The sequence below is a fragment of the Dendrobates tinctorius genome, unplaced genomic scaffold (genome assembly GCF_039654945.1).
Source record: "Dendrobates tinctorius isolate UK_male_01 unplaced genomic scaffold, ASM3965494v1 ptg000093l, whole genome shotgun sequence".
NCBI classification, from domain to species: Eukaryota; Metazoa; Chordata; class Amphibia; order Anura; family Dendrobatidae; genus Dendrobates; species Dendrobates tinctorius.
In genome coordinates this window covers 11,838,002-11,852,319 of record NW_027361761.1, presented here as the reverse complement: position 1 = coordinate 11,852,319, position 14,318 = coordinate 11,838,002, and the positions used below count along the sequence as shown (strand labels likewise).

The following is a 14,318-nucleotide window of genomic DNA, read 5'->3' as shown; positions in this document are numbered from 1 at the left end:
TCTCTCTGGACGTGGACAGCAGAGAAAAATCGATTAAAGGTTGCAATGCAGGATAGTACAGATAGTAGAAAAGCAACTCCCATCAAGTTCCGAGGAAAGTCATGCTGTCCTTCATTCTCAAGGTGCATTAGTGTCAGTGCGAAATATTAATTGACATTTGATTGAAATGAACCATTATGGCAGGAGACCCCACTGCTGACACCAAGGCAAAATATCTAGACTGCACTTTGCCAAAATGTATGTGAGTAAGCCAGAATTCTTCTGGAATGTGTGTCTTTTGGACAGATGAGACAAATATAGAGCTTTTTGGTAAAGCACATCTTTCTACTGTTTACTGAAAACAGAATGAGGCCTACAAAGAAAATAAATATAGTGGAGGGGAAAACTGTAAATTCAAAAGTGAAAAAATGCAGGGTACAAGTTATACTATGATCAAAAATAGGATTGCTCCTCATATATAGACATGACAGCTTATTCTGTAAAGTCATCCAAACTATAGGTAGACTTTAAATCATGCTACCTATATATAAGTATTTACATGGTCAATAAATTAGAATGAGGAAAAAATTAAGAGCATACAAATGGGACAGAATGTTTATAGTTTAGTGATGTTAATATTGCAGGTGTTATTTATGGCTTTTCAAAGCATTGAAATTCAAAGTTACCATAAAAGAGTTTTTTGCTATTTATATAAAAAAAGGGGTGTGTTTTTTTAATCAAAACTGCCTCAGTCTTGTCTGATTTTGATGATCAGACCTATTCATTGTACTTGACAAATTCAATACTTACCATAGTGAAGCATGACCTGGGGCGACCACTCTGAAAGCTTCCTTCTCCTACAATAAAGGATTCTACAAATCTTTTTGATAAACTTAATATTTGTTTTTTTTAATACTACCCACCTTTAAAATTTTTAATGTTCTTTATTAAGTGTGAACACTCCTCAGTTATTTTCTCCTCTAGGCTCCTCTTGCCCATCCCGAAGTCGCGTAAAGTGGAAATGGTGAATCTTCTCATGATCCTCCAGTTTTCACCATGAGAAAAACTTAGACCTGGAGAACAAAGGATCCATCAGATTTCACTGAAGTCCGAGCAATCCCCACATTTCATACATATATGTTGCCTATTCGTTTGTCAAGACCGCGATACAAAGAGATCACAGGTTTTTAGAAGTCGACCAGCTGGGATCAGATTTTTCTGATTCCAACTTTTATTACGGATGTTTCCTTCCTCATCATTCCTCTTGCCATAATAAATTCGAAGATTAGTCACTTTGTGATACTGTGCCGGGAGATAATTATGTTCTATGTGTATTAGTTTTGATGTGATTTGAAGCTTGCAGAGGGTTTTGTTTTCATGTTGTGAAAATTGAATATTTATTGTGAGTAATTAGGGCTTCTATTAAAACCTTTGGAAAGTTAAAGAGGTGGACATATCGGTACATGAGACAAAAAACTGCCTGGCACATCCAGACTAGTGTGAATAGGTGCCTACCAGGAGGACCTACCTCCTTATACAAAATAAGGTTGCATTCTATCATGCTAAAGCATATCAATGTAGAATATATGAAATTTGAATAGCAAAACACCTATGGAGTTATAGGAAAAAATATGAGACCCTTAGCATACAACTTGGTCAAATTATATCTTCCCATCAACCAACGTCAAGGTGGCCTCAAAGTCTGATGGGTACCTACACTAGTACCCATCAGACTTTTAGGCCACCTTGACGTTGGTTGATGGGCAGATATAATTTGACCAAGTTATATGCTAAGGGTCTCATATTTTTTCCTAATACTCCATAGGTGTATTGCTTTCAAATTTCATATATTCTACATTGACATGCTTTAGCATGATAGAGTGCAACTTATTTTGTATATTGGTACATGGGGGCAGGTAAAAATAAAATAGTGTCCATGATGGTGTGTCACCAGTAAAAATTATCTTTAAGAAGAAAAGTAATTGCATGATGTTTTAAACATCTGGGTCAATTTTATTTTATTGCATTTTTTTGTTGTTAGACAATTAGGTTTCATTAACAATTATAAACCATTTACCTTCTATAGACTAAGTTATATATTGTCTATTCTTGGCTGCAGAATAAATTAGCTGAGAATCCATCAGTGATCTCGTTCTGGCGGAAGACTTTGCAACTGCTATGCTCCTTATCTAAGCTCCCCTTAGTTTATTTGTGATCTCATGAAAGTTGACTAGAACATTGAGGTCATAAATCAGCCGAGAGGACATAAAATAAAATAAGGGTGAGAAATTCTCCTGATCGGACCATCTCCGTGATCGGATACTTAGTAAACTCATTCTGCAGCCAGCAATAGCAAATCAGAGCACCCTGGAGGTGATTGAAGGAAAACGATGCAAAAGTTTTAAGGAAACCCAACTGCAAAAATGATTATTGGCCAAAAATACCGTATATGCATTTAAATGGAATATGACTGGTGATTTAAGATGTCCAAAACACTGGCTGTATAAATCACAGAGAAATATGAAAATCACGTGTATACATGAGTAATAGGTCTGTCAATCACCTCCAGCAGTATTGAGAAGTGTCAGACGAGGGCACAGTCAGATGAGTCTTGTCTCTTACTATGGTCCAATGATCTTGAAATAATTTTTTCCGTGAATAACTAGATTAGTTTTCTTTGAGCCAAAAAAGAATTTCCCTAAAGGTTTTCATATGTACTGTAAAATTATAGAGGACTAGACCCACTGGATCCCCATCAATTAGCAGAACAAAAGGGAAATAGTGACATCTGGAGCTCTGGTGCTCTTTAAGGGTTGAGCTGTAAGACCAAACACAGCTATGCGAATGCTTCAGGTTCTCCAGGGGTGTTGGCTCTCCAGTAATTTCCACTGTCTCCTTGCATTGCTGAACATGGGGGTCCCACAGTTCAAGCCCTACTAATCAAATATTGATAGTTTATCCAGAGGAGAGGTCATCAAGAGCATTCCGGAAAGTCCCTTCGAGTTTTTAAAGGTCACTTACTGATGGTAAAGTATGATGGTAAAGTATGAAGAAGTCATAGTATGTACCATAGGATGGTAAAGTATGAAGAACTGATGAAGTATGAGTGTATAGGGTACTTTTTTTTACTTATTACTATCTTACCCAGTCCGTTATCCATCTTCTCAAATATTGGAATTTTAGGTCGTTCTTCAAAATCTTCAGCATGCGTTACCAGGGCATCTTTAACAGCATCATATCCAGATAACACCACCATCTTCCTCATGCCCATCTGAATACTAAACACTGGACCATAGATCTCTGAGAGCTTCAAAAAGGCAAATCATAGTAAAATAAATGCTAGATAACTTCATTATGTGGAATTCATAATGCGAGACACAGCAGGCCGTGAAGAAGTGAATATTATATATATATATATATCTATATATATATATTGATAAGGTGGCTGCCATTGGATGAGAGATATGTATCACAGATGAGGATGTCCTCTGTAATGTAAACCTCGAGTAATGCTCTAGTACACAAAGTACTAAGAGGGGTTAATCGGCCATGAGAGACCTAGTTTTAACCCCTTATAGACCAGCAGTATTTTTGGTTTTACACTTTCATTTTTTGCTCCCCTTCTTCCCAAAGCCATAACTATTTTATTTTTTGGTCAAAAAACGGCCATGTGAGGGCTTGTTTTTGGCGGGACAAGTTGTAATCTTGAACGACACCTTTGATTTTACCATGTTGTGTACTTGAAAACGGGAAAAAAAAATTCCAAGTGCGGTGAAATTGCAAAAAAAAATGCAATCCCATAGTTGTTTTTGTTTTTTTTTTCACAATATTCACTAAATGCTAAAATTAACCTGCATTATGATTCTCCAGGTCATTACGAGTTCATAGACACCAAACATGTATAGGTCCTTTTTTATTTAAGTGGTGGAAAAAAAATCAGAAGTCTGTTAAAAAAAGAAATGCGACATTTTCCGATACCCATGGCGTCTCCGTTTTTCGTGATCTAGGGTTGGATGAGGGGTTAATTTTTGCATGCTGCGCTGAAGTTTTTAATGATGATTCCTTCTCTACTCCCCCCTCATCTCTTCTTCCCACAACCGCATACAAGACTTCTCCTGCTTCCCCCATACTCTGGAACTCTCTGCCGCAACACATCAGACTCTCACCAACAACGGAAACCTTCAAGAGGAACCTGAAGACCCACCTGTTCCGACAAGCCTACAGCCTGCAATGATCCTCAGTCTACAGAACCACTGCACGACCTGCTCTCCCCTCTCCTAGTGTATCCTCACCCATCCCTGTAGACTGTGAGCCCTCGCGGGCAGGGTCCTCTCTCCTTATGTACTTGTGTGTCCCTTGTCTTGCACATGTTTATTGTACTTGTCTATATTTCCCCTTTTCACATGTAAAGCGCCATGGAATAAATGGTGCTATAAAAATGTATAATAATAATAATAATAAATATTAATAATAATAATAATAATAATGATAGCATTTTGGTGCAGATACAAACTTTTGATCGCCTATTGTTGCAGCGACACAAAAAACAATTCAGGCATTTTGACATTTTTTGTGCTTAGTGATTGGGCAATTTTGAAGGCAGCGATACCAAATATGTGTATGCTTCATTTTTTAATTATTTTACTTTGAATGGGGTGAAAGGGGGGTGATTTGAACTTCTAAATTTTTTTACATTTTTTTTATACTTTGTAAAACATTTTTTTTTTTACTTTTCGGCATGCTTCAATAATCTCCCAGGGCAGACTAGAAGCTGCACTTGCCCGATCGGCTCTGTTACATACAGGCGATGATCAGATCGCCTGTATGTAGCAGAATTGCTGACTTACTATGAGCGCCGACCACTGGGCGGTGCTCATAGCAGTCTGACAGTGACAACCATAGAGATCTGCAGGAGACCTCTGTTTGTCATACCAAATCATCAGTAACCCGTGATCACGTGACAGGGGTTACGGTGAGCGGAATTCTGGCACATGTTAAATGCCGCTGTCAGAGTTTGACAGTGGCATTTAATGGGTTAATAGCCGCGGGTGGATCGGTTCAAAACAGCTGACATGTGTCGGGAAAGATGTGGACTCACCGCCGGATCCCATATCAAAGGGAGGAAGTCCGACATTGGCGTCCTTTTCTGCCCGATGTCAGAAAGAAATTAATGTGTAAACGGACTTCAGCCCATATGCCATGTCTTAATGTGCATCATAGACTAAGACTCACACAATGTTATTATATGCATCGCCCCTAATATTATCAAGACTTTGCGAGGCCTAGTCAAAGCATCGTGAGGCTTAATCAAGAGCAAGGTAGAGGTGAATTTTATATTTATTTTTTAACCCTTTTATTACTCTATAAGGACTGGAGGGACCTCATAGCATAATAAGAATCTTTAAATGGAACATTTGAATAACTATAAATAAATTTAATGCAAATTGAATTTACATACTGAATTAGAGTGAATCTGTCAAAAATAAAATGATAGCAGACTCACACATTTCAAAGGTCAGCCTCCCGCAGTTGTAACCATCTTCTGCTATCTCGTTCATGATGAAAAAATGGGAAAAAATTTTTAGGTCTAAATTATTATTATAGCTTTTAGCTTATTTATTTTAATGAGAAATGTTATGAGGAGTCACCGAAGGAGGAAAAAACAAAATACCAGCTAAGTCCAGAAAAACCAGAGAGGTTGGCAGCTATCGGATTGCAGACCCCTGGACCTATCTACAACAACTAGCAGTAGCCGTGGGGGGTTCCTACGGTGCCCTAGACCCCTCGATCACAGCCGGAGAACTAGATAGCCTAAAGACAGAAAGGGGAAAAACTAAACTGCCCCAGAGCAGACCCCAAAGCAATAGGCAGCCCCCAACATATAATGACGGTGAAGCAATATGAAAACACTAACACAGATAGAAAGATAGGTTGAGCAAATGATGGGGCCCAAGCTAACTACATAGGACAGGATAGGAAAGCTGCTGTCTGCCATCCGCAAAAACCCTATCAAAATGAGCCAACCGACTGATAGGAAAAACAGGCGCTGAAGTCGCTAGGCTTCAAAAAGACTATATCAGCACTCAGGTATATTCTGAAGACAGAGCAAAGATCAACAGATCAGAGACAAAAATGGAATTCAGCTCACCCCCGGCCGGGGATGGCAGAACTCCCAAAAAACAAGGCAAAACAAAAACAAAACTGAAGAGTACAAAGCAGAGCAGAAAAACTTAGCTTTGAGAAGCAGGAATCAGACTGGTCTCCAAGAATCCAGCAGGAAAATCACCAGCCAGGAAGAAGGGCGTCGGTAGCCTTATATCCAGTCCTCAATTCCAGCCACCCAGTCATCATCTAGCTGCCCAGGTGTTTGATAATCAGCCTCACTACCTTCCTTCACCAGAGGAGGGAGTTCATCAGACCTCAATGATGAAGGGAAAAATGAACTCACAACAGAGAAATGTGTAATACCATACTTTTCCTATTGTGGCACTATGGGGCAATTGAATACTGGTAAATAGGTTTCCTCTATTTAACTAAGTTGATCACTTAGGAAATTGAGCAGATTAACATTCTACAGTGGCAGGTAAAAGATTGGGCACCCCTTGTCAAAATTACAGTTATTTTGAACAGTTATTCAAGTTGAAGATGAAATGATCTCCAAAAGCACTAAAGTTAAAGATGAACCATTTTCTTTGTATTTTAGGCAATATTATACATATATAAAGATAGCAAAGTGTTTTCAAGTTGCCCTTTGCTCAGTTCGAAATGTAATTAAGAAATAGTTAAGAGCAGCAGTGGAGGTGAAAATAAGGTCTAGAAGACCAAGCAAACTTTTATTGAGAGCTGCTTGTAAGATTCCTTGAGAGGGAAATCAGAACCCCCACTTGACTGCAAAAGACCCTCAGAAAGATTTAGCAGACTCTGGAGTTGTGAAACAGTGCTGTGCAAATTGGGACAAAGCATTTTTTTTATGTAAAATCATAAGTTGATTACCAGTCAGTGATTCCAACCAGTTTTAGCTTTATTGAACAGGTGTGAGTGCCTGTTCAAAGCAGTTAAAACTGGTTTGAATCACTGACTGGTAACCAACTTATGATTTTACTTAAAAAATGCTTTGTCCCATTTAATTTGCACAGCACTGTACATTGATCTAATGTTCATAGACACCTTCACAAATATGGCCTTCAAGCAAGAGTTATGAGAATAAAACTTCTCCTGCATCCTCACCCTGAAATCCATCATCCGTAGTATCGAAAAGAGCATCTAAACAAGCCTTAAGCATTTTCAACATAAGTCCTATGGACCCACGAGCTTAAAATAGAACTCTTTGGCAACAATGATCAAAGGTATGTGTGAAGAAAAAAGGGCACAGAGTTTTAGGAAAAGAATATTGCTTCAGCCATTAAGCATGGAGGTGGATCAATCATGCTTTGAGGTTGTGTTGCAGCTGATAGCACAAGGAAGAATGTGTAGAGGGAAGAATGGATTCAATTAAATTTCAACAAATTATTGATGCAAACATAACACCATCTGTAAAAAAAAGCTGAAGGTCAAAAGGGGATGGCTTCTACAAATGGATAATGATCCTAAACACGCTTCAAATTACACAACAGATGACCTCAAAAAGGTGAAAGCTGAAGGTTTTACAACTGCCCTCACAGTCCCCTGATCTGAACATCATTGAAAATCTGTGTGGCTAGACCTAAAAATAGCAGAGGATGGAAGACGCCCCAGGAATCTCACAGAACTGGTAGAATTATCCAAAGAATTATGGATGAAAATCCCTCAAACAAGAAGTGAAAGACTCTTGGATGGCTGTTCTGCCCTCTGAATACAGGACAAACATGTTTATACTAGCTGAAGAGCCCGGGGTTGCCTGGGCATAGTAACCAACTGTGGTTAGTTAAAACAAATTATAATGATTATATTGCACATAAAAACATTTCACATCATATATTCAACACTACAGATTTGCAACACAAATTAACTAAGCGATTACCCAAGTATTGATAGTATTTTATTTTCAACTCATTCAAGAGCATTTTGATAAACAACATGTGTATCTGTGTATCTGTGGCACCCCCAGGAGTATGGTCGCCACAGTGGCATTACCTTCCTCCTAGGGAGTGTGATGTCATGCTTGGAAGCAATAAAGGGTCTCTCCATGAGGTAAATACAACCCACAGCACGGTTCCCACTCCAGGCCAGCAGAGGGAGCTCTGAACCAAAACTGGGGGAAGAGCTGCTCTCTGAGGGCCGGGAAGGGGAAATTAGGCTGGGTTCACACGTGGCGGTTTTTTTGGGTTTCCGCGGCGGTTTTTACCCCACGATTTTGCCGCAAAAACGCAAAAAATAAGCATCCCATGCATTCCTATGGGATTCCGTAAGAGTGTGCTAATGCTGCGGTTTTTACCGCGGTGGAATTGCTTCGTGGTAAAAAACGCAGCATGCTCATTAATTTTGCGGAATCGCGGCGATCCCGCACCCATAGGAATGCATTGTTCTATTTATTTTCCGCATGTGGCTGTGCCCACCATGCGAAAAGTTAGCAGAACATTTGTGGATGGTACCCACGGTCTGGAGGAGAGGAGACTGTCCTCCAGGCTTTGGGCACCATATCCCTGTAAAAAATAGAATTTAAAATAAAAAATATTGTTATTCTCACCTTCCGACATTCCTCGCAGCCTTCTCGCCTCTCTCCACGCTCTTGGTCCCAGTAAGCCTTTGCGAGCGATGACGTCAGTTCTCGCGGGATCGCAAAGTCTCGCGGTCATTCGCACGACGTCATCGCAGTAATTGTCGCAAAGGATTCCTGGGACCGGGAGCGTGGAGAGAGGCGGGAAGGCTGCACGGGACGTCGGAAGGTAAGAATAACAATATTTTTTTTTATTATTATTATTTACATTCTATCTTTTACTATTGAGGCCGCATAGGCGGCCTCAATAGTAAAAAGATGGTCACACTCGTCAAACACTATGTTTGACGAGTGTGACCAACCTGTCAATCACTTCTCCAAGCGATGCTACAGATCGCTTGGAAAACGCTAGCAATTCTGCAAGCTAATTACGCTTGCAAAATGCTAGTTTTTCCGCGGGAAAATCGCGGTAATTTAAAATGCGATTTTCCCGCGGAATGGAATTCCAGAATCCTTGCGGTAATTTCCGCAAGAGTTCCGCTACGTGTGAACCCAGCCTAAGTCAGTTCGTGTGAGGAGGGAAACATGTGTGGACATGAGGAGATGAGCTGGAGGATTGAGCAGAGTTCAGGCTCACTTCTAGCTGTAGCGCATGGTCTGGAGTCTGGTCTCCAAGGTTGTATGGATACTGATGTTCCTGCAGCAGAAACCGGAGGAATAGAAAGCTGAAAATGCTCTGTTCCCACATAAGACTCGGAGGCACAACAGCAATGTGTGAGCCAGAAGAAGGAGGCTACAGCTGTCTGCCATAGGAGGGAGTTCTAAAAGAGAACAAGCAAGTGGAACTTCAGTGAAACACAGTACTGCAAGTACCTCAGAAAGCGCTAGAAAGGAGACTACAAAACCCATCTGCACAGAGAGATTCCTAAGTTTCTTCCTAGCTGGCCAGCTTCTGTTCCATCTGTAATCTGGACCCTGCACTGCACTTACAAAGCAAAGTAAAGGTAACGGAAACTGCACCCTGTTGTGTCATTGCATTCTTCCTGCAAACCCTCCAGCACTGCTACATCTCTGTGCCTAACACTGCACCCTCTTCCTCAACACCTATTACCACTGCCCTGGGACTACAGCTCTACCTGTGGGGAGCTATTACATCTTGCTGCCTTAGACCATCTGTCCCAGAGGATCTGCCTGCAGAGTCGGCTTAACCCCTTCATTGCCGAGCACCACAGGTTGCGTCACGTATCATCCACTTATAAACTTTAACCAGTCACTCTTAACCCCTTTCACATGGATGCCCAGGGTCACGGATCGGGTCACCGCTACTGTGGCACTTCCCTAATAATAATAATCTGCAGAGCCGTGTATCTAATCCTATTCTGTGTGATACTGTCGGCTGAGCCGTGTATCTAATACTATTCTGTGTGATACTGTGTGCTGAGCTGTGTATCTAATCCTATCCTGTGTGATGCTGTCTGCTGAGCCGTGTATCTATTCCTATCCTGTGTGATACTGACTGCGGAGCTGTGTATCTAATCCTATTCTGTGTGATACTGACTGCTGAGCTGTATAATATAAACCACCGATGTGCATCCATTACTCATATAGGTTAATAAACCTTCATTTTGGACATTGGAATGACTAAGGAAACTCCACTATACTATAAATCCTACAAAAAACACGGAGATATGTTCCAAAAAGTATAATAAAATATACACTTTATTGTTACAAATTCATAAATAATTGTACAAGATACAGACAAGTGACAAAAGTGCTCATACAAGGCTCACATGTGGTAATGGCTAGCAACACCCTATATAGCAGATTGGGTAATATACATATGAAGCAATGAATCTCAATGCTGCCAATACATTCATATCATAAAGATAATGTATATGCATAGTGCATAGGCCACCTTGTAGAGAAAAACAGAGCTATCATACTCAAAAAGATTGATTTGATAAAATACAGTGAAAAAAGTTAATAACAAACCCATAAAGTAACTGCAGGTGAGCGCGGCACTAGAAGGAGCAGCCCCGACGCGCGTTTCGCGTGGGCTTCCTCGGGAGGCTGTGTCTGTGTGTTGGACATATGGGCATTTTATGTAGGGGATCCAGGTGTACACAATTCTCAGCGCCATTATCGGCGCATGCGCAGTGTTAAGCAAGACGCCACGAATCAACGCCCACAGCCGCCCATGTGACCGGAAGGCAGAGGGAAATCCCTCATGACGTCAATAGCCTCCCGTGTCACCGCTAGCCGGAGAGTTGAGTCATAGGAGCCGCCACACTGGGCATGCGCTCTCACTGAAGCCGCCATCTTTCATAGGGGCAGAAGAAAGGGCATAGATGTCGCAATATCTCATGTTAGTAAAAGCAATGATATAGTGAATGTGACTATCTATTGTGATAGCAGGGGCCATAAAAAGAGTACACCCCTACTAAACAAACCCACATAAATGCAATTATAAAATTAAAGATAATATATATACAAATTTATGTATATAAACAAATGTGTACATGTGAAATATATGAAATGTGAATATTGAGACTATATTAATAAAATCACAAAATAAAAGAAAATAAAGTGACAAAATATGTAGTACATATATATATATATATATATATATATATATATATATATATATATTGATAATACCTCAACATAAAAAACTGAAATAAAAAACCCTCTCTATAAAATATTCAGCCCAGTTATGGAAAGACCGCTTCAGGATTGCCGTATCTTGAATAGCCAATTATTCTGAATCTCCAATCACAAAATACCCTGAACATCAGACAATGATGGAATGGGTGCAATGAGCAAAAGTACTAAATAGACAAAAAAAAACAACAACACACAACTTAAAATCCAAAAAATTGGGACATAATCCATATTAGAACTACTCACAAGAAAGAAGCGAAACTCAACTGCTCGTTCAGGCCTAGGGGACTCATAGTCCCCAAAACAATGATCCAATGGCATTCCACCTGTGCCAATAGACGCTTCATATCCCTATCCCTAATGCCACATCTAATCCTGTCAATCCCAAAGACCCGCAAGTCACAGGGATTACATTTATGATGTATTTTGAAATGTCGTTGAACAGTTTTTAGAAGTGCAATGTCCTCCACCTCCTTTGCTGCTAGAATATCTCTGACATGTTCACGAGTGCGAATTCTCAATTCACGTGATGTCAGGCCAACATACAAAAGATTACAAGTACACTTTGCCACATAGACTACAAATGTAGTACTACATGGAATATACTCTGTAATTTTAAAATCTCTTTGGCCATCAGCAGACATAAAGGATGTGGTACGTACATGATTTCGGCATGCTAAGCAATCTCCACAGGGATATAAACCCCATTTTCGTTTGCCAGCTCCGAAGGGATCAGGTTTTTTGGGGACATAGTGACTCTGTACCAGAATATCTCTCAGATTCCTACTCCTCCTGGCCGTTATGAGGGGAGAATCCGAGAGATACCTGGACAGAGCCTGGTCAGTTTTCAATATTGGCCAATGTCTTTTAAGAATCGATCTCATAGTCTCCCATCTATGATTGAATGTAGATATAAACCGAATTCTTGAATCATCTTTTTTGACCTTCTTATTCATTACGAGCGGTTCAGTCCGTTTAGAATTTATCGCATGATAATATCCTCTCTTAATACTCCTCTTACTATATCCTCGTGCTTGAAATCTCTCCCCAAGGTCCACAGATTGACGCTCGAATGTCTCCTCAGTAGTACAAATCCTCCTCATCCATAAAAACTGTCCAATAGGAATCGCTCCAATTGTAGAGCTCATATGGGATGAGGAAGCATGGAGGAGAGCATTCACAGATGTTTCTTTCCTAAACACATCAGTATGGATTGAGCCATCACTCTGGACAAGCAAATTGATGTCTAAAAAAGAAATCATTTTCATGTGATAACTATATGCGAGTCTGATGTTGAGGCTGTTGCGATTCTATTCCTGTATAAATTCATGTAAATGGTCAACAGTACCTTGCCAAATGAATAATATATAATCTATAAATCGGTACCACCCCGGAATGTGGGGAGCATCCTGTACACCCTCCTGGAAAATGCCCCTCTCCCAGAAACCCAGAAAGAGGTTAGCATAGGAGGGTGCACAGGCCGCCCCCATAGCGGTGCCCCTACTCTGAAGGTAGTACCGGTCCCTAAAGGTAAAGAAGTTATGAGTAAGAATGACTCGCAAGAGCCTCAGCACCGGACACCTGACATCCACATCAATATTGCTAGATTCCAGGAAGAATGAAACCGCTTCAAGTCCATCATCATGGCGGATGGAGGTATATAGAGCCTCAACATCCGCCGTAACCAACAGCATGTCTGGCTCAAGAATAACCCCATCCAGACGCCTCAGGACGTCAGTGGTGTCTCTGACATAGGAGGGCAACGTTTCTACTTGTGATCTAAGATAATGATCAATAAATTTACAAATCGGATCACATAGCCCTCCTATGCCAGAGACAATTGGACGCCCCGGAGGATTAAGAGCATCTTTATGGACCTTGGGGAGAAGGTAGAACGTTGGAATAATCAGATTTTTGACTACCAATCCATCAAATAATCTCTTGTGAATGGTTCCCACATCAAGTGATTCCTCCAAGATCTCCAATAACTCACTCTGAAATTGGGAAAGTGGATTCTGAGAGAGTAGTTCATACGTCTCTTTATTGCGTAATTGTTTAAACGCCTCTTTCTCGTATTTCTCAATGGGCCAAATGACCACATTCCCCCCTTTATCTGCTGGCTTTATAACAACATCATGTAATTCTTTTAATTCTTTCAATGCATCCCTCTGAACCACAGTCAGATTGTCCCTTTTCCCTTTATTGGAAATCGTTTTTTAAATCAGCAGAAACTAATCTAGTAAAAATATCCACTTGTGGACAAAGAGAAAATGGGGGAAATGTGGTCGATTTAGCAGAAATCAGAGGAAGAGAAATACCTGAGGGTAAGTCCGCAGATTCATTTTCCAAATCCTCCAATATACACTCACTGGCCACTTTATTAGGTACACCATGCTAGTAAGGGGTTGGACCCCCTTTTGCCTTCAGAACTGCCTCAATTCTTCGTGGCAGAGATTCAACAAGGTGCTGGAAGCATTCCTCAGAGATTTTGGACCATATTGACATGATGGCATCACACAGTTGGCGCAGATTTGTCGGCTGCACATCCCTGATGCGAATCTCCCGTTCCACCACATCCCAAAGATGCTCTATTGGATTGAGATCTGGTGACTGAGGAGGCCATTTGAGTACAGTAAACTCATTGTCATGTTCAAGAAACCAATCTGAGATGATTCGAGCTTTATGACATGGCGCATTATCCTGCTGAAAGTAGCCATCAGATGTTGGGTACATTGTGGTCATAAAGGGATGGACATGGTCAGCAACAATACTCAGGTAGGCTGTGGCGTTGCAACGATGCTCAATTGGTACCAAGGGGCCCAAAGAGTGCCAAGAAAAAATTCCCCACACCATGACACCACCACCACCAGCCTGAACCGTTGATACAAGGCAGGATGGATCCATGCTTTCATGTTGTTTACGCCAAATTCTGACCCTACCATCCGAATGTCGCAGCAGAAATCGAGACTCATCAGACCAGGCAACGTTTTTCCAATCTTCTACTGTCCAATTTCGATGAGCTTGTGCAAATTGTAGCCTCAGT

The 14,318-nt window shown here is 40.7% G+C and overlaps 1 protein-coding gene across 3 annotated transcripts in view; it reads right to left on the bottom strand.

The window, feature by feature from the left end:
• Positions 1-14,318, bottom strand: part of LOC141098548 (cytochrome P450 2K4-like) — a 94,312-nt gene that overhangs the window by 53,786 nt on the left and 26,208 nt on the right. For 2 of the 3 annotated variants that reach the window (XM_073586430.1, XM_073586428.1), the window contains exons 2-3: positions 3,124-3,286; positions 903-1,052 (exon numbers count right to left, since the gene is read on the bottom strand). In XM_073586430.1, the coding sequence (XP_073442531.1) occupies positions 903-1,052; positions 3,124-3,286 (313 nt within the window). Of the gene's footprint in view, positions 1-902; positions 1,053-3,123; positions 3,287-5,482; positions 6,399-14,318 lie in introns of all 3 variants that reach the window. The other variant, XM_073586429.1, reaches the window with a different exon arrangement.